Below are 25108 nucleotides of genomic sequence, written 5' to 3'. Positions count from 1 at the left end.
TAGGCTGCCATCTTGGGGTCATGGCAGCTCCACTCCTTCATGACTTGTTTGACGACTAGCTGAGAGTCGCCCCGGATGTCTAGCCGACGGATGCCCAGCTCGATGGCGATGCTAAGCCCATTGAGGAGGGCCTCGTACTCAGCGACATTATTGGACATAGGGAAGTGGAGGCGAATCATTAACCTGATGCACACGCCTAGAAGAGAGACGAAGACGAGGCCCACTCCAGCACGGGCCCTCATCAACGATCCATCGAAGTACATTGTCCAGTACCCCTGCTTCTCCGGCGCCGATGGTGTTTGGATCTCCGTCCACTCTGCTACAAAATCGGCGAGTAGCTGGGACTTCATGGCAGTGCGGGGGGCATAGGTGATGCCCTGGTCCATGAGCTCGAGCGACCACTTCACGATCCGTCCCGTGGCGTCCTGGTTCTGGATCACTTCGTCGAGTGGCAACGACGAAACAACCGTTACCGGATGCGAGGTGAAGTAGTGGCGCAGTTTCTCTTCGTGATGAGGACAGCGTAGATGAGCATCTGGATCTGCGGGTAATGCGCCTTGGACTCGGACAAGACTTCGCTGACAAAATACACCGGGCATTGCACCTTGAGGGCGTGTCCCTCCTCTTCTCGTTCCACCACTAGGGTCGCGCTAACCACCTGGGTGGTCGCTGCGATGTAGAGCAGGAGGGGCTCGCTGTCCGTCGGCGGGACTAGGATCGGGGCCTTCTTCAGGAGGTCCTTGAGTCGGTCAAGCGCCTCCTGGGCCTCGACGGTCCATTCAAAGCGGTCAGTCTTCTTTAAAAGTCGATAGAGAGGGAGCCCCCATTCGCCAAGGCGCGAGATGAAGCGGCTCAGAGCCGCCAGGCATCCCGTGACGCGCTAGACTCCTTTTATATTTCGGATTGGCCCCATGTCACTGATGGCTGCTATCTTCTCTGGATTGGCTTTGATGCCACGCACAGAGACGATGAAACCTAGCAGCATGCCCCTCGACGCCCCGAAAATGCATTTTTCGGGATTGAGCTTAATACGCTTGTCCCTCAGCCTTTCAAAGGCTATTTCGAGGTCGGGGGACAAGCTGGTCGCCCTTTTTGGATTTGACTACGATGTCGTCGATGTAAGCCTCTACGGTCCGCCCGATGAGGTCCCCGAAACACTTCAGCATGCATCGCTGGAATGTAGCCCCCGCGTTTTTTAGGCCGAATAGCATCTTAACGTAGCAGTAGGGGCCGAAGGGGGTGATGAAAGAGGTAGCGAGCTGGTCGGACTCTTTCATCGTGATCTGATGGTAGCCGGAATATGCGTCAAGGAAGCAAAGGGTTTCGCACCCGGCAGTTGAGTCGACTATATGGTCTATGCGTGGCAAAGGAAACGGATCCTTTGGGCACGCCTCGTTGAGACTGGTATAATCAACACACATCCTCCATTTCCTATTCTTTTTTCGTACAAGAACAGGATTAGCTAGCAACTCAAGGTGGTACACTTCCTTGATGAATCCAGCCGCCAAAAGCTTCTAGAGCTCCTCGCCGATGGCCTTGCGCCTCTCCTCGTCGAAGCGGTGTAGACCTTGCTTTACTGGCTTGGAGCCAGCTTTGATGTTCAAGGAGTGCTCGGCGACTTCTCTCAGAATGCCGGGCATGTCCGAGGGCTTCCACGCGAAAATGTCGTTGTTCGCGCGGAGGAAGTCGACGAGTGCGCTTTCCTATTTGGGAGATAGGGTAGCGCCAATCCGCACGGTCCGACCGTCGGAGCTGCTGGGGTCGAGGAGGACTTCTTTGACGCCTTCGGTGGCCTCGAAGGAGGTGGCCGACTGCTTGGAGTCGGGCTGGTCCTCGGTGTCCTCCGCGAGCTGGACCGCCAAATCTCCTGTAAAGGTAATGGCTGCAGCGTACTCGCAGCATTCTACGTCGCACTAATACACCTTTTGGAAAGACGTGCCGACGGTGATGACCCCGTTGGGCCCCGGCAGCTTGAGCTTGAGGTAGGTGTAGTTGGGGATGGCCATGAACTTGGCGTAGCACGGCCACCCCAAGATGGCGTGGTAGGTTCCACGGAATCCTACCACCTCGAAAGTAAGGACCTCCTTCCTGTAGTTGGAAGGGGTCCCGAAAGTGACGGGCAAGTCGATCTGCCCGAGAGGCATTGCCTGTTTCCTTGGCACGACGCCGTGGAACGGCGCCTTGCTGGGGCGGAGGTGGGAGCGATCAATCCCCATGGCGTCGAGGGTCTTGGCGTAGAGGATGTTGAGGCCGCTGCCTCCATCCATGAGCACCTTGGTGAGGCGCGTCGTGCCGACGATAGGGTTGACGACGAGAGGGTAGCGTCCCGGATGCCGGACACGTCCCGGGTGGTCGGACCGGTCGAAGGTGATGGCGGACCCCGACCAATCAAGGAAAGCCGGTGTTGTAGGCTCAGCCACGTAGACTTCACGGCGTTCCAGCTTCTGACGGCGCTTGGAGTCGTACGCTGCCGGGCCGCTGAAGATAATGAAGCAACCGTCCACCTTGGGGAAGCTGTCTTCCTTCTCCTCGCCATCCTTCTTCTCCTCATCGGGCTTCCACTTCCGGTCGCCTTTCACCGGGTTGTCTACGAAGTACCTCTTCATGAGGTTGCAGTCCTTGTAGGCGTGTTTTGTGGGGAACTCGTGGTTCAGGCACGGTCCCTCGAGTAGCTTGTCGAAGAAGCTGGGAGTGCCCTCCGGGGGCGGCTATCCTCGCTTGCGCTCAACAACAGCCACGAGGGGAGCCTCGTGCCGCTGCTTGCCTTTCTTCTTCTGCTGGCGGTTGGAGGTGCCTTCGTCAGCATCCTCCACTCACTTTGCCTTGCCCTTGGAGCGGTCGAAGATTGCTCCAACGGCCTCTTCGCCCGAGGCGTAGCTGGTGGCAATATTGAGGAGCTCCTCCGTGGTTCGCGGGCCTCGGTGCCCTAGCTCGTGGACGAGGGGCCGGCAGGAGGTTCCTCCCAGGAAGGCCCCTATGACATCGGCGTCCGCGATGTTGGAGAGCTCAGTGCGCTTCCTGGAGAAGCATCGGATGTAGTCCCGAAGGGACTCGTCTGATCCCTGGCGGCAGCTCCGGAGATCCCAAGAGTTGCCGGGGCGCGTATACGTGCCCTGGAAGTTTCCTATGAATATCTCCTTCAGGTCGTTCCAGCAGTGGATCTGACCCGAAGGGATATGTTCTAGCCAGGCTTGTGCCGAGTCGGCCAGAAAGAGTGGAAGGCTGCGGATGATGAACAAGTCATTGTCCGCCCCACCGGCCTGACATGCAAGCCGGTAGTCGCTGAGCCATACCCCGGGGTTCGTCTCCCCTGAGTATTTGGCCACATTCGTTGGTTGCCTGAAGCGCGGTGGAAACGACGCATTCAGGATGTGCGCGGAGAAGGCTCGGGGCCCCGCCAGGTCAGGGCTCGGGATACGGTCTTCTTCGCTGTCGTAGCACCCACCGCGGTGGACGTGGTAGCCGCGATCTACCCCATCCTCCCTATTTGCACGGGAGCGCCTCCGCACGTCCAAGGTGTCGCAGGCGTCGCGGACAGGGCCGACACGTCGGTGAACGGATCGAGCCCCGCCTCCTGCAGGCGGTGGTGTCCGTCGAGCGGACGCGGCCTGGTTTGCCCTAGGAGGAGGCTGGTGGACAGACTCCCCCAGCCTCTCCGGAGGCACCTTGGGCACTGCCCTGCTGGCATTTTGCCCACGTCGCCGGGATACGGAGCTTTCCGCTTGCTGGACGGTGGCGCACTCGAGCAGGTTGTGCACCTCTTGGCGCGCCCGTCGCTCCTCGGGCATCGCCAGCTCTGGGAGTCGCCGGAGTAGGGCTGCCGCGGCAGCGATGTCCTGGCTGGCGCGAGCGAAGAGCTGAGGGCATTCTTCGTCTGCACAGATGTGCTGCTGAACGTCGCGCGCCCGTTGTCGTGCTCCGCCTTCGTTGCGGGGGTGCTCGACCTCCTGGCAGGACGCCTCGCGCGCCTCCGGCTACCGAGGTCGCACAGGGCCCTTGCCAAGGGCCCCAGTCGTAGCCGCAGCGCGCGGTGGGGGAGTCCTCTGCCTCCCTTCGATGCCGTCGTCGTTGGACCCCTCGGAGTGTACGTCAGCCATGATGCACTCGCGCGAGGGGTGGTGGCTCCCGTTGTTGGAGCCGGCGTCGGAGATCGTCCTTGCCACGCCTGCGAGCTTGTTGCTCGCGGGCGACACGGTCATGGACCGCGTCAGGAGGTGATCGTAGGTCACCGCGGCATTGCGCAGCCCGAAGAGCCGCCCCCCTGGGGAAGGCCCTCCAGTGCACGCCTGGACGCTCGCTGCTGTCTCGGCGGTGGAGCCGGGGATGGCGGGGCGAGCGGGCAAGACGAGGAGAGGGATCAGCTCGACCCCCTCCCCGGTGGCGAGGAAGTCCAGACTCCCGAAGTGAATCAGGGAGCCCGGAGCGAAGCTGGCGTCGTGGCTGGCCATCTGAAGCCGGAGATGTACGCGCAAAGGTCCCCTACCTAGCGCGCCAACTGTCGTTGTCAAGATTTGCGGATCAAGACTTAGACTAGTAAATTTCTTTTATGCGCGTAAGGCTTCGGATGGTGGCGTGGGAGACAAGGGGTTAGACTGGTTCGGGCAAAGGAATGCCCTACGTCCAGTATCGGGGCTGCTCATGTTACCCACGTGGGGTTCTGTAGTAGGGGTTACAGGAGTGCGAGAGAGGGAGCTGATCCCAGGTCTCTTGAGAGTGCACTAATGCTCTAAGTGGGTGTGATTGTGTTCTCTTTGCTTGAGAGCGTCCCCCATCTCGGGGCCCCCAGTCCTCCTTTTATAGCGCAAGGGGGAGCTCGGGGTTACAAATGAGCCAGGCATGAGGAGAAGTAAAAGAGATAAGCTAAGTAAAATATAACATAAGGAGAGGGACCCAAGGCCGCCGCCCCTCGCTCCAGCCTCCGGCCCCTATCAGCGCGTCCGTCGAGGGAGGGCGGTTTCTTCCAGATCCTGTCGATGATCTCCCCGGTCGCCGTTGCTGCCGAGCACGATGATGATGTTCAGCCTTGGCATCTGTGCCCGCCGGGGAGGATGGCCGATTCTGTTACCCTGCTGATCACCCGTGAGACGCGGATGTCGCATCCCTGTCATCAGGAGCGCGGGGCGCGAGAACGAGCAGAACGCCCTCCTGTGCCGTTCGGCGCGGGCCATGAGTACCCTGTGTTAAATCAGAGAGAGCTGCGGCCACTGCAGCTCGCGCTGCACGGTCGCGCATGGGTATTCGTGACAGGTTACATTGGGGGCGCCACCGCCTTTCTGCATGCCAGAGCCGCGGCGCATTTATGGTGAGGTCGATAGAGGGACCCACGAGATCAGCACCCTGATCCTCCAATCTGCGCCTGCGGCGGATATTTGTCTTGTGGACCCGAACGAGTCCGACCCCCGCGCCCAGGGTCGGGCGAGGCGGAGTTTTGCGGCGGGGGTCGGGCGCTCCCGACCTTGGTCCCCTGGGTCGGGCGAGGCGGAGTTTAGTCTTCAAGGGGTCGAGAACGTCCGACCCCGGGACTCTAGGTCGGGCGAGGCGGAACATGGCCTCTCCCTCCCATATTGGGCCGACGGCAATCTTGCCACCTTAGGTGGGCCTGGGCCTTTACGTTTTGTTGATTCCATAGGCTAGGGGAGATCGTTAATATTTCCCGCCAACAACAGCCTCACAAGATTTGGTTGCTGCGGCATTGTTACATTTGGCGCAGGTGGTCAAGGAGTTCTTTACCCTGGCACATGAGTGGCGGTTTAGTCTACGGATCGATTGTCATTAAAGTGTTATGGGTTTTCTCTCTTCTTATTAGGCTGTGTGCGTCCCGCAATGCGGAGATTAGGAGTATTTCAAGACATTGTATCAACTCAGTGTAATGTCCTTGAAATTTAATAAAAAATTCCTTTATCGAAAAAACAATGAATTTATAGCTGCAAAATAGTTGAATTGAGAATCCGGCATTAGATATCCAACCTTCAGTTGCAAATAAAAAAAATGATCCTTTCACAGGAACAATATCTAAGAATGTACAAAAAGTATATAACCCATGGACAAAGAAAACATAGTGAAACTAACATCAAGAGAACATAGAGATGGACCAGAATATTTAGTATAATTTAATGCTGGCATGATAATGACCTAATTAAAAATGTTACAAGCTTCCTAATATTTCTGTGGAAAAATATTCATGCTGCATTTACTGACTATTGCACACTAGTACAATATTGCAGGAATAAATGCTCATAACAAATTGAGATAACATTATCACAACAAATCAAATGACCTGTTTAACAAAATACCAAGGATCTTACCACTTGTAGCAATGGCGTTGGAGCTCCATGGACCTTGGATTGGGAGTGGAAGGTAGCTAGTACACCTGTTGTTAGCATACTGGATCAGTTCATACGGGATCCAAACATGACATAATTGCTCTATCCAAACTTGGGCGACCTCATCTTTTTTACATAATGAGCTTGGGAGACCTCATTGCACACTCCATGGCTTTCATGCTCATAAATATGAAGATCAATATGCACATAGATCAGATTCAGATGTGGATGGTGATACCTTTGATATTCATCTCTACCACTAGATGGATCTATGAAAGAATAAGAGAGGGGATAGGAATGAGTTCACAGCTTTGTGGTTGATGAGAACAAGGAAGGTGATCGAGCAAGGGGAAGGATGATGGTGATGATGAGGGAGATATAGGGTGAAAGCAGTAGGACCTGGGTTTTAAAAGGAAAGCAAAACGGCAATAACTCGCACAACGTGCACGGAATATCGATGCTCTCAAGGAAGGAACAACATTTAACACCTTGGGAGCACTGGAAGCAACAAACCGTTGGATTGTTTTTTCCAGTGGCCTAATTGCTGATAGGTAGCATTAACATTTGTGAATAGATAAATTTTACAAATTTTTTGTATAGTTAATGTGATGATTCCTTCATGTATTTCCATTTCCTTTATATAGGGCTAGGTGATGAATTTCACTATTTGGCCCCCTTTTGCCTATGTCACCATAGGATTTCCCGCTCCATGCCTTATAGAATGATTAGTCCAACTTTGATACTAATGCAGTTGAAAAAACTATATTTTTCCTTAAACGTTTGTAGTCACTTTTATTTCAAATCTTAGTTATCTTAGATTTGTGCACAAGGATTATTAAGGCAAATAAAATTACTTGCTTGCATTGTTATTAGGACCGGACCAGACTAGCAGTTCGACTGGTAAAAGACCGAACCATAGCCTCCAACGGTTCGACTTGCTTAAAAGACCCTCACTGCAATCAGAACTGGCGAACCGGATGGTTTTTGCTTCTGGCCTTGGATTTTTTCAGGTTCTCTCCTACGTTGGTCCAACTAAAGGCCCAGACAAAGCACTCTATGCTTCGCTCAGCTGCTCACTCACGCATGGTTGCACGGCGGTGGCGGCGCATCACGATTTGTGAGCAGGCAAGCGACGCATCACGAGCAGGCAATGGGCTGACGGCTGCTATTTCTCCTCCCCCATCCCCTGTGGCCCTGTGCCCTTCCTGTTCTTCGTCAGCTGCGGCTGCAGCTCCTCATCCCCTGATCCCTGCAGTCATGCTCTGCTACTCCTTCGCTGGCAGAGGCCTCTTGTTCCTGAGACTCTGATTCCCTTCCCATTCTTAACCAGCAGCAGGCGGAGGGCGAAGGTCAGGGCAGGGTGAAGGGCAAACCGGAAATTAGCAAAGGCTCATTTTGGCACAACAACCACGGCACAACTGCATGAATGGTCATATCTAATGTCCATCCAATAATGGATCAATTTGTATATTACTGGGCTGCTTGTGTGAATTAAACATCATGCCAAAGTGGACATCTAGCCATAGTAGGATCTTGGCAAGATGGAATTCTTTATTAGCTCTCGTATTCTAGTAATATATTTGCCATGCTTCTTTAGACTATGAAGAAAGGAAATAGTATTTATGTCAATTTCAAATCTGAATGGAGCTTTTATGGCCATATATTTGTGTTATTTGTGTGAACTATATATTGCTAATTATCAATTGTGTAAGTGTATATGGCATCGGTTCAGAGTTTTTGTGGCCGGTTCAATTGAACTGTTCAAAATTATTGAACCAGTGGTTCAACCGGTTCCTAACGGTTGAACCAATGAACCAGTGAACTAGTCCTAGTAACTATGCTTGGTTGCCTTTTGCTTACATTAGGAAAGATAACTCATTCATTTGTTAAAGTGTTAGCAGTAATTAACTAAGGGCAGGGAGGAAGGACAAGAAAAATGTGCATAACATGTCTAGGTCACTATGTTTATAAAAAAGAGAAGAAATTGTAAAGTGATCTAGATATGCAATCAAAGAGTGTATATACAAATCTTGGGATACGTTGTTATCTTGTATCTATAGTATACAAATGCCAATGTATCTGGTTCTAACACTATTGTGAAAGTGCATAATAGGTGGCAGGCACAATGTACTGGTAAGGCCTCCATGTCGGGCCCCTACTAAGGCTTGCCACATTTGACATTGTATAGGCGATAGGAATTATTCTTAAAGTCCTTTACCTGTAATGTACTAAAAGATAATGGGCTTTAGTTATAACTCGTAACCTTCGTAGTCTTGCCCTATATTAGGATGCACCTCAATTTCAAAATCACAAGTCCACAGAGCATTATCCATTCAACTCACTTCAATGCCCTAGCCTTAACAAGGTTTGGCCACCTATCCACCGCTAACGTCACGCTTAGCCTTTGTTCCTTCGTGTATGTTGACGCAAGTTATTGAAACATTTTTGGTACTATTGAACTGGTGATTTTTGATTAGTTATTATACTAACCCGCTACTTAGCATGTGAAATAACTCTATTATTGCACATGTGTTGTGTTTCAAAGCATGTTGTATTTTGATAGAAAATACGACATAAAAATAGGATATTTTATAAGAGCTTGATGTATAACTGGACGAGGATCATTGAGGAATACCCAAACAAAGAAGATGAAGACTGGGTAAGCTAGAAAGTGCTCAGGACGACTTGCTTGGACCCATGGACCAATCAGCCTTGCCTGTTCTGTGCTACGATTGAGCTCCCATTCCTTAAGAATGAAGTCTCCAGAGATCCTACGGTTTTTACGTCGACCATTCACTCACAGATGCCTCCAACTAACTTGGAGGGTTAGTATAAATACCCTCCTAAAGTACAACATGTTGTATTCGTCACATTCTAGATATTCCACCGCTACCACAAGAGGAAATCATATCTACAGAGGGAGCGCCGTGGGAGACCATGGGAGGAGGATGAAAAACCACTAACCAATTGGCCTGGGCCTTTCCTACCCCTAATTGTCATCCTCTTTGGTCTTCTTGACCTCTAGCATCCTCAAACCCCATTTGTTTTTCATGTGTAAGATAATTTTGGGGGGTGGGGGGAGGAGGGGTAAAGTCTCTATTTGTACTAGGGATTGATGTGAGATCTTGATATGTTATCATTGCACCTGTTTATATGATCGTGGTCTTAGCATACTATGTTGTAATGCTTATTCATGCCTAGCATGTGCTATCTTTGGGGTTGTTGTAATCTTATATTTGACGCATGCCTTTGAATATCAGCATAGTGTGTTTGTTGTTAGATGATTGATTACCCACATGTAGTGATAATATGCGGGAGGGAATAGGTCGTGCACATGCACAACCATTTTCATGACACTTAGGTCTCTCTTCCCACATGGTAACCTTCCCCCGATCTCAATATTGACCGATATGCCTCCACTCGTTCGAACTCAATCTTGACCAACACCTCCTCTTCTCCGATCGGCACACCTACCCTCCACCTCCTCATTGCTGACCTAGCCCCATCCTCCCCCCACAACCTAATAAGGTCTCACATTTTTGGATGCATGCTTGCTGATTCTACGGATGAATGCTATGAATATATATGCTAGATGAATATTTACATACACTATGGATATGAACGGATGAATGCTATGAAAAAATATGTTATTGGATGAATACATGAATATACATTCTATTGATAGAGTGATTAATGGTATGAATGAATGCTTTAGATGAATGTATAGATAATGCTATGTATAGATGCATGCTCTAGATGAATGGTTAAAACGCTAAATGTAGTGCCTCAACAAGTAGCACCTTTCTTTGAGGTGCTACTTCCTTGTATTTTAATAAAGATTAAGATGCCTTCTAGGAGTAGTAGTTTATGTGTATCCGGGTAGTATCTACCATGGTGGATAAGCACATTGTCCTCCAAGCATTATTGGCAGAAGAGAGCTCTTCTAAAGAAACAAAAAATAAAGAATGAGATACACAATATTAAACACAAGAAAATGATATATACTAGTGAAAATGTAAGGACATATACTTATTCGCCAAATGGATGTGCCTAGCTTATTGCATTTTATGATATTATACATATTATTTTTGGTGTGGTTCTTTTACTTGAATTTGGCATGGTATGGTTTATGTTGGTGCCAGTTATTGTAACCTATTAGCACCTGTTTCTCTGAATATTATGCTTAATCTCATGCATGCATGTTTTTTATGCATGTGAACTAAGAAAAATGACAAGTGTTGCTATTTTTGGAGGATGTTGCAAAATCAAGTAAAAATATAAAAAAACAAGGTCAATTTACAACACTTGGAAAATTAAAAGTGTATCGTACACCGAAGATGGAGGCTAAAAGGCCAAAGATGGAATTGGCTGTGGTGAGTGCTAGCCCATCCTAGACCCATGAAACTTCTATTTTGACTCCAATCGACTTAAAAGGATGTGCCTTCACCAAAACCTTCCAGTACATGGAAGATTTCAAACTAGGAAGTCGAGGAGGTGTCTGCTCAACCCAGCACCATGCACCAGGTCACATCTAGGTTGGTTCTATCTATGTTTCACAAAGGGCGTCAACATATGTAAATACTTGAGGTTTTCGGCACCAAACATATCATTACACCTATGGTCAAAGACAAAAGCACATATTGAGGGTCGAGAGGAGTCCTAAAGTAGGAGGCGATACCACACCAGTGGCTACAGGGTCAAGGACTACCGCTAGTATGGTGAAGCGCTATTGAACAGATCCATCTAAGGTGCAGGGAATGATTCTGCCAGCTGATCTTCCTGTGAGGTGAACATCTGGAGCTCTAGGGCATTATCTAATTAGTCATCAGGTATAATCTCATTTAGCAAACTATATGTATCTTGTTACTAGCTTCTAGTTATTCTTATTCATGCAATCTTATTACCTTTACACTGTGTTAGTAGTCATGCATTCCGCTTTATCCTTAGTGTAGTTACTAGTCCTAGACATCATGCTTTAGGCTCTAGCCTTAGTGGCTAGACAACTTAGTGGAAACCCATATAGATCAAGTGAACGCTGCTTCTATCTGACGGTACGAGTAGCATAAGTTAGGATTCATGACCGATATGAAGCTTTCCTAGATCTTGCTAAAGTACAAGATGGCAGATGTTACATTGCAGAGCCTTGTGAGTAATTTAGGCGATATCGGAGGCTGTGATTGAGTTATGGCATGGAAGAAGAAAGCTAAATGATGCTACAAAGGAGGGAATTGATTTCAAGAAGCTTGAGAAGAGGACAAAAATAGTAGTGTATCGGTGCTAGAGTTGCGCATTAGATAATAGTAGGAATGTTTTCGGCCTCTGCGACTGAACACAGCCAAATTTTTACAACATTTCAGCTCATAAAGCTGATCAATAATAATAGGAAAATGCGTACAGAAATGAAAGGATATAATCAAAAGAAAAGTCTATTATTTATTTTCCATCCATTCTTGCTGAAGGTATCCAGAGCGATAACTTCCAACGCTTTGCTTGCCAAACAGACAAATTCCATTGATTTATCATGTTGTAATAGGGACTAGTATCACAGTCAATACATTCCCCTGAAAATAGCCTACATAAAAGAGCTAAACCGTTTTTCTCAAAAACCAAGTCGTTATGAGTACACCAAATATCCCACATAAGTGCAGCATCCCCCCATAAAAATCAATAATCTTTCTTTTTTTCTTATGCATGTTAACCAGTTTCCAAGCATATGAGTTATTAACCTCGGTGGGGTCAGCCCAGTAGCTGTACGGGGAATCCTCCATATAGTCTTAGCATGGTAACTGTAAAAAAATGTTTAATTATTTTATTACAATCACAGAAACAATATTTTTGACTTTCAGACCAGACTCGCTTTGTTAAGTTGTCCTTTGTAAAAATCACATCTCATTGAAGGTGCCAAAGGAAAATCATTATTTTTAGCGGAACCTTCGGCTTCCATATAAATTTATTGGTGAAGGGGCTGCCCTGGTTTATTAGATACTGATATGTAGATCGTACTATAAAATAGCCATAACTATGTATGTCCCAAGTAAAAATATCCCTTCCATAAGAGAGCTGGTAAGGCGCAATTTTGGCTACTAGGTTATACCAAGCTATAAGTTTATCGCCAACAAAACCTCTTAGAAAAGAGATATTCAGTGGCATTTGATTTATCACATTTCCCACGGTGATGTGGGAATAATGGACAATATTGTTCAAAGGTTTAGAGCCCACCCAAGTGTCCTTCCAAAATCTGATTTGTGATCCATCTTTCAGCTTAAAGGTTCCACATCCCAGAACATCTTCCCTGACCTTTAATAGACCTTTCCAGAATGTGAGTCTCCAGGTTTAATTTGAATCTGAGACAAACACTTTGAACCATGATATTTATTTCTGAGTAAAGTTTGCCATGGGACTTCTTCATTAAGTAACTTGTAGTTTCTAAGAATGTATTTGTTTTTAATATAGAGATTTGTTATTACCAAGCCCCCTTGATCTTGCGGACGACACATGATATCCTATTTGGCTAGGTGATATTTTATTTTATCAATGTTACCTTGCCAGAAGAATCTGGATCCATAAAAGTCTAGCCTTTTAAGGACACCTTTAGGGATTTCAAAAAAGGACATCATGAACATGGGAAGGCTACTCAAAACTAAGTTCAGTAGAAACAGCCTCCCCCCTAGGATAAATGTTTAGCTTTCGTGGTATTTAGTTTATGTGTAAATCTTTCCTCAATTATAGTCCAATCTGCATTATAGAGTTTACAGTAGTGCATAGGGTTACCTAAGTACCTGAAAGGGTATAACCCTAAATCGCAGCCAAATAGTTCTGTATATTCTTTCTCATACTGTTTTGCCTCTCCATAACAAAAGATCTTGCTCTTGTGGATGTTTATTTTTAATCCTGATAATTGCTCAAAGACACAAAGCACTAGCGTCATATTTTTAGCTTGCTCCAAATCATGGTCCATGAATAGGATCATGTCATCTGCATATTGCAAAATAGACAATCCATCTTCCACAAGGTGGGGTATCACCCCTTTAATTTGTCCATCATCCTTTGCTGCCTCATGAGTCTATTTGTAGCAACCTTCCTGAATATTTTGGAGCTCACATTTAGTAGACAAATGGGTCTATATTGTTGTATTTTATTTGCCTCTTTTATTTTTGGTAGAAGAGTGATTACTCCAAAATTTAGGCTACACAACCGAAGACGTTCTTCATAAAAATCCATGAATGTCACCATAAGATCTGGTTTTGTAATATCCCAAAACAATTGATAAAATTTAGCTAGGAAACCATCCGGACCAGAGGATTTGTAGTGTTCCATTTGAAACATTGCCTCTTTCTCTATGAATGGCACTATGAGGAGATTATTTTCCTCCTCTGTCACCTAAGGTATGTCATGATTATAGTTTTAAACCATGCTAAAATTATTATCCTCTGGTGGTGTCGAACCTTTGTAATAGTTTGTGATATATGATTTTAATTCGGCATCACCCACTATTACTCCATCCTCTTGTTCTAATTTGAAGATGTGTTGTTTTCTATGTTTACCATTAGCAACAAAATGAAAAAATTGGGTGTTATCATCTCCTTCCAAGAGGTCTTTAGTTTTGGCTCTCTCATACCATTTATTCTCTTCTTCCCTCAAAAGGTAAACTAATCGTTCGTTGAGGTAACGCTTGAGATTTAGATCATGCTCAGAGAGAATAATAAAATTCTACCTTTTTGTCCAATTCATAATTCATTCAGACTAAAATCTTCTTATATTTTTTATTTTGGCCTGCTATATTTTTGGCCCATGCTCTATGGAATTGTCGGAGTATCCTTATTTTATTCTGCTATTTTTCCATTGCAGAGGTTCCTCCAATTTCCATTCACCATTTATTAGCAACTAAATCATAAAAATCATCTGTTATTAACCAACCTCATTCAAATTTAAATAAAGGTTGTTGTCTACTATGAGAAGAAGCACTAATATTTAATAATAAAGGTGTATGAGCCAATACTTCAGTCTTTAGCTTGTACTATTGTGAGAGAAATTTTTTTGCTCCCACTCTGTACTAATTAAGACTCCATCTAATTTCTCAAATGTTGGGTTGTCTTGGCTGCTCACCCAGGTATATTGGTGACCCGTCATTTGTATCTCCTTTAGTTCTAGAGATTGGATGACCATGTTGAATAAATCTGGCCATTTTGCTTCAAAATTGTTCTTGTTTTTATCTCCAGGACAACGCATAATATTGAAATCCCCACATATTATGTATGGTAGTGTTTCTTTACTACAGGTATGTGCCAATTCTGTTAAAAAGTTTTCCTTGTTGTGATGTTGTGTAGATCCATATACTGCAAACAACGACCATGTGAAGTCTTCATTTTTATTACAAAGCGTGAACTTAACTTAAAAGTCCTCTTCATCAATGGCTCCAATATCATTACATTAAGGTCAACATCGAGGATAATTCCCACAGAATGACCATGTGGGGTGTTCACACCGGTTTTTGACCAGAGTCAACCAATGATGGTAAGGTTCTGACAGCCGTGTCAACACAATTTTCTTAAGGTCGCATCTAGGAATCCCAACCCATCTCCATGAGAGCAATAAAATCAACTTGCTCTTCCTTTACCATATTTTCCATATAACAGTGTTTAGGCAAGTCTCCAAGACCTTTGTTATTCCAGAGGACCCCTTTCATTTGAGACTCGATCAACTTGGATGGAGTAATAGGTATTTCAGGTGTAAATCCCACATTGTACATTTCCCGCAGCTACACTTTTTTTCTGTGAGGGATGGCTTTAAGCTCACAACATATGTGACCTAATCCCTCATTATGCACGCTCTCATCAAAATCCCCACATCTGTGGTTAAGCAGTGCATCTAAACTATCATCTTCTTCCTCATCCAAGTCAATCTTATGAGAGGTACACCTGTTATTAGAACTTTTTTCTTTAGCCGAAACCATAAGCATTCTATTTGTATGTTATTAAGAGAGGTAATAAAAGAAGAAATAACACTAGCTATTATCTCTACCCATAGAAACACCTAGTTTAGCTATTCTAGTAGAAACAACATGATCACAAAAAGATGGGAAAGATGGAGAGGTACCTGACTCCAATAATTTTTTTTGTCACCAGGTTCATTGCATTTTCCATTATGTTGTTGTCACTCTTGGCAGCTGCCCACTTGCTTCACCTCCTTTCAAGTGTGCCCACTCTTGGCAGCTGCCCATTTGCTTGACTTGTTGTAGTTGACTTCTCTATCACTGCAACTCTGTCCACAGTAAGTTTACATGACTCAACATGTTGCATCACCTATTGTGAGGGCAATGGAGCTCCAACAAATTCATGATCTATGTCACTAATTAGTAATTAGTGACACAGATCATGAATTTGTTGGCGCATTAGATTAGGTTATGTTTATTTCACTTTACGTACAAGTTATAAGTTATAGTCAGCTGTCCATGAACTTCCCACCAGTTTGGCTAGCTTCGCCAGCTCCGGCTCTGGCTCTAGCCACTATAGGTGGCAGAAGTGTTGGGGGAGTTGGAGCCGGTCCCTGGCCCCTATAAGGGGAGGGGGAGCTCCTCAAAACGCACCCTTTTGCCACCCAGCACATGATAGGTGCTGCCCAGAACTAAAGCGCATGCGTCTGCTCGTGCAGTGGTATGCAAACTATTGCCACGTGCAGGGCGCACCCTCGACAATCGAGTGTCTGAGCACATGGCCCTATTAGCATTCATATCATCCATCACTAGGTGCTATATGGTTACCTCACAAAACTAGGGTGGAAGCATGCTACCTGTAAACGTGAAGCATACATGTGCTTGAAAGTGCTGGACATACCAGAATGCATGAATGTGTACACAAGATCTAAGATTGAGTCAGGTGTTATCTGTAGGACTCGATATAAACATGCTAAGGGTCTATCTAGATCCATCTAGATGTTTCTCCAATTCTTATTCATCACCTTTCCTTTCTGTGAAAGACTTTTTCTTTCTCACATATAGCAGCTCGACGATGATCATGAGATGAGCAAAACAAAAATTCTCGTAGTTGAAGCTACCGATATAGTTGTCATTACAACCACACCAAGAGGGAATATGTTCAAGGCATGTTGAATTTTGAATTTGAGTTAGAACTTTACCATGCCTTTGACATGTTCCTCCGTGTTGTTGTTGTAATGGCAGTAACATCTCGATCTTCAATTGTGGGAGTTATTTTAATTGGCTCATGATCATCGTTGAGCTGTTACACCATGTGGGAAACGAAAAGGCCTTAGATGGAAACGAAAGACGATGAATAAAATGAAAAACAACATTTGGATGGATCCAGACAAACTCTTAGTACGTTGAATTCAGGCCCACAAGAAAATAGCATACTCAATCTTTTATCTTGTTGATGAGTATTTGCCTCATCTTTGCATCCCCAAATATCTTATATTTTTATTATTATCTTATACTTGAGCCAACGACTTATAAATCGAACGCAGCAGAATGCTGGATGAGGATTATCAAAAGTTCAGGATGTTCATGAGACCGAGGTTTCTTCCTAGGTTTTATAGAACATAAAGAAGAGGCGAGGTTATTGCTATTAGGGGGTGTTTGTCAATTGTGATTTACAAGTCACTGTCAAAAAATAAAACCTGTCATGTGTAATCTAGTAAAAGTTGGTGAGCATCATTTACTTGGTGCTACGCATATCAAGGTCATACATGAAAAATGAAAGGTGGTGGGCTTTGAGTGTTGCCGGTCACCTACAATATATCATAGGTGATGTTTTCTTTTTGCCTGTGACCTTTTACAAGATATTAGTAACGTATCATTAGTGATGGGCTCGATGGCGCCACCTTTGTTTGATGTTCTTTGCATGTCTCCATTTACCCTGTTTCACAAACATGGTATAAGGTAACTTAGAATTTACAAATCCCAAGGTACCAAACTAATCTTGAACCTTTTATTTGAAATCCAACATTCAAAGTTAACATTTCAGTTGCATTGCCTCCATTTTTATGAGAAGGTCAACCACTTAATTTATTACAATTCAGCGCAACAATTATTATTTTATATATCCGGTTAGAAAATAACTTTTACATACTCACACATCTATACTGCTCGAAAAATTTGGCTATTTTTTTTGTATTTTGACCAACTCATTAAAATCTTGTCATAGTTAAACAATGTACTTTCGAACAGGGTTACTGTGTTGACAGATAAATTGAAAAGCTCATATACTTCGATTTGACAGTAATCTAGATTGTTGTTTTGTTTGTAGGAATATGATGACATGTTCAGAATGAGCACTATACTCAATGTTTGGATTAATAATGTTTCAACTTTTTGACACGTGAGAATTGAGATGTTCAATAAAGAAGGGAAGCAAAGCTGCATGCTCGAAAATAAAGCCTCTCCTCTTACACGTGCACCCCCACGCGTCAGATGGCAGCTGTTTCAACTGCACACGTAGCTTCCTAGCGGCCGATCTCGGTGCGCCTGCCGGCCTGCGACGTGCCCGAACTAGATGGTGCCGTGTGACAGAGGGACTGCGTGTGTCCACACATGGAAACCTGCAGTGCCCTTTTAATTTATATATTATATATACATGTTCCGTTTAAGCTGCAGCGTTCCACCTCTGAGAATTCCACCTACAGATCCAACCAGCAAAGGCAGAAGCATGTCTGCGATTAAAGCGATGGTCGAGGACGCCGCCTCGTCCGCCAAGGCAGGCGCCGAGAAGGCCAAGGCCACCGCCGGCGAGAAGGTCCGTCACTCGCTTTACTGCCCTCCGCCGCGCCCGCGCACCATCCATCTGTAACATGGCGTTGTTTCCCTGCACATGCATAGTTTGTGCCAAGTGCACCAGCTGATCTTTGAGTCGTGGAAATGGCGTTGGGGAAGATGCAGGTGGAGAAGGCGACGACGAGAGACCCGATGAAGAAGCGGGAGGCTGAGGAGCGGAAGGAGGACCGGAAGCTGGAGATCGAATCCGACGAGAGGGTCGAGAAGGCCGGCCGTGGCCCCGAGAAAACCGTCACGCACACGGCGGATGAGTAGGCGACGACGGGTGAACGCGAGCAACCACTGCACCGCCTGTGGGACGAGACCGGACCCCGGAGCACGATATACGACCTGTGCGCCTGTGCTGTGGGCCATATATAGCCATACTAGCTAGGCTCGGTGTGGATATATGTTTTGTTCATAGTTCAGCTTTTTAATACTTCTCTAAGTTTTACAGGGTTATATGAACTCTGTAACTTTGATCCAGTTCAAAAAAAATACACAAATAACATCTTACTTTTGTTAAATATATTATGATATATATCCTTACTGATTAGAGATCTTACCGCTCATTTTTAAAATCTCACACGCAGCTCCACTACCGAAAAACCCACCTTTAAACCCACCTTTAGTCTCTCCACCACCTAGCCTCTCCACCTTTAGTCCCGGAAAACTGCCTCTCCACCTTTAATCCCGGAAAACTCACCACTTTAGTCCTGGAAAACTCACCTTCAGTCTCTCCACCTTTAGACCCGGTTGGATCTACCTCTCTCCACCTTTAAATCCACCCGGTTGGATCTACCTCTCTCCACCTTTAAATCCAGGACCCACAACCACTTTAGTCCTGGAAAACTCACCTTCAGTCTCTCCACCTTTAATCCCTTTAGACCCGGTTGGATCTACCTCTCTCCATCCTTAAACCCGGTTGGATCTACCTCTCTCCACCTTTAAATCCAGGAAACCCACAACCACTTTAGTCGTCTCTCCACCTTTAATCCCTTTAGACCCGGTTGGATCTACCTCTCTCCATCCTTAAACCCGGTTGGATCTACCTCTCTCCACCTTTAAATCCAGGAAACCCACAACCACTTTAGTCCTCACTTTAGTTTTGGAAAACTCACCTTCAGTCTCTCCACCTTTAATCCCTTTAGACCGGTTGGATCTACCTCTCTCCATCTTTAGACCCGATTGGATCTACCTCTCTCCACCTTTAAATCCAGGAAACCCACAACCACTTTAGTCCTGGAAAACTCACCTTCAGTCTCTCCACCTTTAATCCCTTTAGACCCGGTTGGATCTACCTCTCTCCACCTTTAAATCCAGGAAACCCACCTTTAGGAAACCCACCTTTAGACCCGGTTGAATCTACCTCTCTCCACCTTTAAGTTGCACCTTTAGACCAGTTGGATCTACCTCTCTCCACCTTTAAGTTGACCAGGAAACTGTCACACCCTGAAATTTTCGACTTTCAGGATGTGAATAATAGGAATAATTAAACAATAATTCTCATAATTTTAAAATCTTCCCCACCTTTATTTTTCTTTACAGGAAATTTAGTATAGGAAAAATAATTATTTGTTTTCTAAATTAAATAATGGTGTTCTGTGTCTGTGCATCCATGCCGTTACATAGTTTCCATCATGTTTGATTGGTGACTAGTTTGTAGTTTGCTTTTGGTGGCTGTTTTCCCTTTTCTGTCATTTTTGGCCAACTGTTTTTTGGTTCTAAGGTTCTGTCAGGTTTCAGTAGGCATTGTTTTTCCAGGCTCAGTTTCAATACAGTCGCCAGTTTCCTATCAAGCTTCTACAGTCTGGTTGTTTCTTTTTCAGTCCAGCGCTGGCTCCAATTATCTCTGTCCAGTTTAGTTCAGAGTGCAGCTCCAGAGCTTCTAGTTCAGTTGGCGTTCTCCTGCCTGCATTTCGGTTTTCTGAACTGGAGCAGCAGCTCGCTGTAGGCGTCGGTTTCTCCTTTCTTTTCGGCCGTCGCAATCTCCTAGCAGCTGCAACGTCTGGACTTCGGCCTATTTTTGGTTTCCTTCGCGCAGCTCTTTTTCTTCCCTCGTTCCAGGCCAGCAACGCAACAATTCTTCCTGCCACTGTTAGGCCAGGCCCGCTTATCATATCTGCTCACCTCAACCGGACGGAGGTCAAACTCGAGCCCAACCCAGCTCACCTCCTCGTTATATCGCTGACCAGAGGTTCTGCTCGTCATCCCTAACCCTAGCCCGCGCCTGCACGCGCGCCGCCACCAGCTGCGCCGCACTGACTGCCACGTCGCCAGCCGCGCCACCGCCCGTGCCCCTGCGCGCTGCCTCCGCTTGCCTGTGCGCCGCCCGCCCCATGTCCTACCACCGGAACGCCGCCGCCAGAGGATCGGCCGTCGCAGCCATCCCGCCGCCGGAGCGCCGCCGCTCGCTTGACGCCCGTCGCCGCCGTCTGTTGCCGCCGCCGGTCGAGTTCCGGCCGTCTCCATCCGCCCTGCACCGAAGCCTTGCGCCGCCACCTCGCCATCTTGCCGCTCTGCGCCGCCCAGAAGATCAAGCTGCAGGCTGACGCCTTCAATCTCATCCGCACGAGCAGCTCCGTCACCACCAACCTGTTGCCGCTGCCACCACCCAAATCCTCCGCACCCTGATGGCTGACACCCAAACTCCAAGCCGCAGTTATGGAGCTGTCGAGTTCGATCAGTTGCGATGGCCCGATGCCAAGGTTCGCCCGGCCGTGTCCCTCGTCTCCGCGTATGGACTTCGATCAGTTTTTGCCGTCGTCATTTTTGTGGCCGTCGATCGCAGTATTCCGAGGTGAGCACGCCATCTTAGTCATCGTCCTGCACTCATCCCGTTTTACTGCTCACCCATCTTTTTCATCTCTCCAAGCAAGGACCCGCCTGCTAGCTTCCCCATGCACTTTGCAGGGTGGAGGCCAGCAGACCCGATCGTGCAGATGCAGCGAGCGTGCCGCTGCTAGACCCCTCCTCGGTGGCCTGGTCATGCGCGTCACCTCCACGGACCCGCCGTGCCCTGCTTGCCGCGTGCCGTGCAAGTGGACGCTCTCCTCGTCGCCGTCCGTCTCGCGCGCGTCTGGCCGAACTCGCCATGCTCACAGCTGGTGAGGACCTCTCATGTCCGTCTCTTTCTTCTCTCTCTAGCTAGTCCGTGCTACCTGCTCCCAAGAGCTGCATGTGCCATCTCGTGCAAGCAAGCAGTACCATGCATACCTATGTGCATGCAGGCAAGCAAGGTTCAATGCATTGCGTACAAGCTAAATACTTGTTCACGTCATAGCTACGCAATAATATAATTATGACTTTTCCTATATAACAAAATGATTAGGATGTCTGTTGTATATTTCGTGCATAATCAAACATCTGAAATCTCTTCTGGTATTCATCATTCTTGATCCCCAGGATAATAATTTGTTTCACTATACGCAATCTTCCTTGACGTCATCATTTTTTTTCCCATCATCCTAGTTATGCTCATCTATTTATTTAATTCCTTTCTTGATTATTGCTTCGTGGTGACATCATCCGTGCATCATATTCAAATAACTATCCTTTTCTTCTGAAAATCCATATCTAATTCAGTTCGATTCCGATTTTTGCGTTTCTTGCTTTCACATGTTCCTAGCATCGAGCCCTATCCTTTTAAAGCCTTTCTTTTGTTTGGTGTATTGTTCTTAGTTGTACTTATTTGCTTGTTTGTATGTTTGTACCGGTGATTGCTTCGAGTAGAAGGATCGTTGTTCGAAAGCTTTGAAGATTAAGAGTTTCAAGAGAGCAAGAGCCGAAGAGCAGTAAGAGTAACTTTTCGTTGGAGAAAGGCAAGTGTGTCCTTGTGCTTTTGTCCCAATAACTTTATTTAATCACTATTGCATATGCTTGCATTAAATTTGATGGGTCCTATTAAGGTTTGCCTAGTTTTTATGATTATTCCTTGCCAACCTGGGTTTACCTTTCTGTTGGGTAGCTATGCTTAGCTGCTATACTTGGGTTATGGTGGTTCTAATGAACAACATGGTGAACGTATTCTATTTATGATATACCTTTTGTTAATACAAGATTACAATATTTAATTGGAACATGGAGCGACCACCCAGGAAAACAGTGCTACTACAAGACTAAATGGCTCTGGTCTTGGCTGAATAATTAGAAACTTTAGTCTGGGGTAATCTTACTCGTGATGAGGCAAGAGGGGGGACTGAGTCGTTGCATTATCGGCCTGTGATAGGTTGTGCACGCCAGACACCGAAACCTTAGTGGGTTACCACTGACTAATGAATCTTTGTAAAGGCCTCGTAGCGTCCCTATGCAATCACACCTCGGAAGTGTGGTATTGTGTTTGATCAGCACAAGCGTGGTTGGGTCTAAAGTTCTTTTGAGCTTTTATGCGACTTGTGGGTAAAGATGTGCGACCTCTGCAGAGTGTAAAACTGATCGATCAGCCGTGCTCACGGTTAAGAGCGGCCTGGACCCTCACATGATTAATATACTCGAAGATGGATTTAAATTGTGGTTTATGCTATGGTTATGGTTGTTCCATATGCTTATGGCTTATGGTTATGTTTCTGCCATGTGCTTATGGCTTATGTTTATGTTTATATTAATTGTGGGTTGGTATATACTTATACCTTAGTAATCAGGTGCTAATAAAATTTGACCAACTAAAAATGCTTAATGCAATCAACCAGTCAGCCTTTCCTTGTTTAACCTTGCATTCATATTCTCCTCACACTTGCTGAGTACGACAAGTGCTCACCCTTGCTATAAACAACGTTGCTCAGAAGAAGAAGTTGCTATGAAGTTGTTGTGAAGATGGTGCTGAGTCCTAGGCGTACGCAGCCCCCAGTCGATTGCCTGTGAAGTTTGGAGCTTCCGTTTCCATAATTAAGCTGTATATCTCTGATGGTTTGTAAGTCTTTATTTGTATCTTTTTACGTGATACTGTTGCTGTTATTCACTTATGATGTCACTATATGTATGAAACTCGATCCTGGCGTACATACCGGGTGTGACAGAAACCCACCTTTAAACCCGGTTGCATCTCTTTAAACCCGGTTGGATCTACCTCTCTCCAGCCGGTTGGATCTACCTCTCTCCACCTTTAAGTTGGATCTACCTGTCTCCACCTTTAATCAGTCTCACCACCTTTAGTCCCGGTTAGTCAGTTTCTCCACCTTTAGTCCCGGTTAGTCAGTCTCTCCACCTTTAGTCCCGGTTGGATGATTCCAACTACCTCTCTCCACCTTCAATCAGTCTCTCCAGCTTTAGTCCCGGTTAGTCAGTCTCTCCACCTTTAGTAGTCAGTCTCTCCACCTTTAATCCCAGTTAGTCAGTCTCTCCACCTTTAGTCCCGGTTGGATGATAGGGTTATAGATCTCGATTTAGTCAGTCTCTCCACCTTTCGTCCCGGTTAGTCAGTCTCTCCGCCTTTAGTCCCGGTTAGTCAATCTTCCACCTTTAGTTCCGGTTGGATAGGGTCATAGATCTCGAAAATCTAACCGAAAATCATAGGGCTACGGATCCTGAAAACCCAACACCTTTAGTCCCGATTGGTGTAACACCCAGTGTTAATAACAACTTAAGTATGACATCAAGAAGTAATGGTAAAGTTTGGATTAAAGGAAGGTAACTTGAGTCAAAGTCAAATTTGAGCCAAATTTAGCTAAAATTGCAATTTGGAGATTTAAATTCGGAAAAATTTACCAAAAACATGAAGTTGAGGCTTGGAAGTTTAGAACTTAAGGGAATGAAATTGGACATTAAATCAAGTTCCAAACTCCTCAAGAAATGCAATTGAAAATCAAAATCAAGTAAGTACTATTCCTTAACCGAAAACATGAAAATTCAGAAAAACATGATGAGTATCCACTTTGGAAATTGATTTCTGCCAAACTTTTCAAGCAAGTGGACCAAGGTAACTGCACAGCAATGAAGCATTATCTTTGGACAAGTTTAATAGGGTGTTGTTGATCAGGAATAGTGAAGGAATCAAATTTAAATTGAGGCTCAAAGTTAGCACTCTGGCCATTTTCGGCCTAACTACTGAACTGCATTTTTCCTAAGTCTGAAAACAGCAGCAAGTGGCTATGTTTGGAGCAAAATTCAGAAAAATTTAGTGTAAAAGATATATGAGTTCATGTGCAAAATGGAATCTATGTTAGTTGTAGAACAAGGATGGGCAAGGGTCAAGCTTCATGGAACAAGTTTGCCTAATTTAAATCGAGCTCAAAGTAGGGAAGAAACCTCTGTTTTGGAACCTGATGAAGCAGAATCGTCAAGGTTCAGTTATAGAAGCTTCTAGTCGAACTTCAAGCTCCAAAATTTCAGTGTTAGGATGCTCATTTCGGTTGGAGGTCAATCTATCAACTGAAGTACTTGGGCTACTCTACAAGTTTGCTTAAGGAACATTTGGACCTTCGGATTTGAAATTGGTCGATAGGGAAGTCTAAATTTCGGAGAAGAAGAAGAAGAAAGAGGGAAACAGGCGAGCAGGAACAGAGCCGTGCCGCCACCGGCACCGCTGCACGCCGGCTAGCGCAACAACCTCATCCGCGCCACGCACGCCCGTGAGCCGTAGAGGTGGCCTCCATGCACGCGGTGAATACTTGAATATATACTGCTCCCACCTCATCCGTTTACCCTGCCGCTAGTTTCACCGAAACGAGTAGAGCACAACAGTAGCACCACCGCCGGCCAATTCCACCGCGCCGCCGCTCCTCTCCTCGATTCCTTCTGCCCGAAGCTCCGCTAGCACCTCGTCGACACCCCTACCCCTCCGTTTCCCCAGCTCCCCGCCGGCGAGCCCGAATCGCCCCTATTCCTGTCCGCTCGGCCGCTACCTCTGGTCCTCCGGTGAGCCCTCCGCGCCGCCCCTTCTCCACTCTTGTGCTCGGGTTTAGAGGCTCCTTAGGTCACGTAGACGCCGTAGGACGCCTCCGCCGGCTGCTTGCGCCGCCACCGGACCTAGAAGCCGGCCGGCCTCCGGCCATGGCCGCCGCTGCCCGTGGAGGGCCCAGCTCAG

At 46.3% G+C, this 25108-nt stretch overlaps 2 protein-coding genes across 2 annotated transcripts; one reads left to right on the top strand and one right to left on the bottom strand.

Annotated features, from left to right (window-relative positions):
* Positions 1–1913: 1913 nt before the first annotated feature.
* On the bottom strand, positions 1914–3478 carry LOC140222588 (uncharacterized). Its single transcript, XM_072293430.1, has 3 exons — positions 3474–3478; positions 2940–3222; positions 1914–2504 (listed from the first exon to the last, which is right to left on the bottom strand). The coding sequence occupies exons 1-3, from the start codon at positions 3476–3478 to the stop codon at positions 1914–1916; spliced, it is 879 nt and encodes a 292-aa protein (XP_072149531.1).
* A 14445-nt stretch (positions 3479–17923) lies between these two features.
* LOC117854073 (uncharacterized) lies at positions 17924–18614 on the top strand. Its single transcript, XM_034736351.2, has 2 exons — positions 17924–18070; positions 18214–18614. The coding sequence occupies exons 1-2, from the start codon at positions 17984–17986 to the stop codon at positions 18361–18363; spliced, it is 237 nt and encodes a 78-aa protein (XP_034592242.1). The 5' UTR covers positions 17924–17983; the 3' UTR covers positions 18364–18614.
* The last annotated feature ends 6494 nt before the right edge of the window (positions 18615–25108 follow it).

This window comes from Setaria viridis, chromosome 4 (assembly GCF_005286985.2).
Source record: "Setaria viridis chromosome 4, Setaria_viridis_v4.0, whole genome shotgun sequence".
NCBI lineage: Eukaryota > Viridiplantae > Streptophyta > Magnoliopsida > Poales > Poaceae > Setaria > Setaria viridis.
This window is presented reverse-complemented; position numbering and strand designations above follow the sequence as displayed.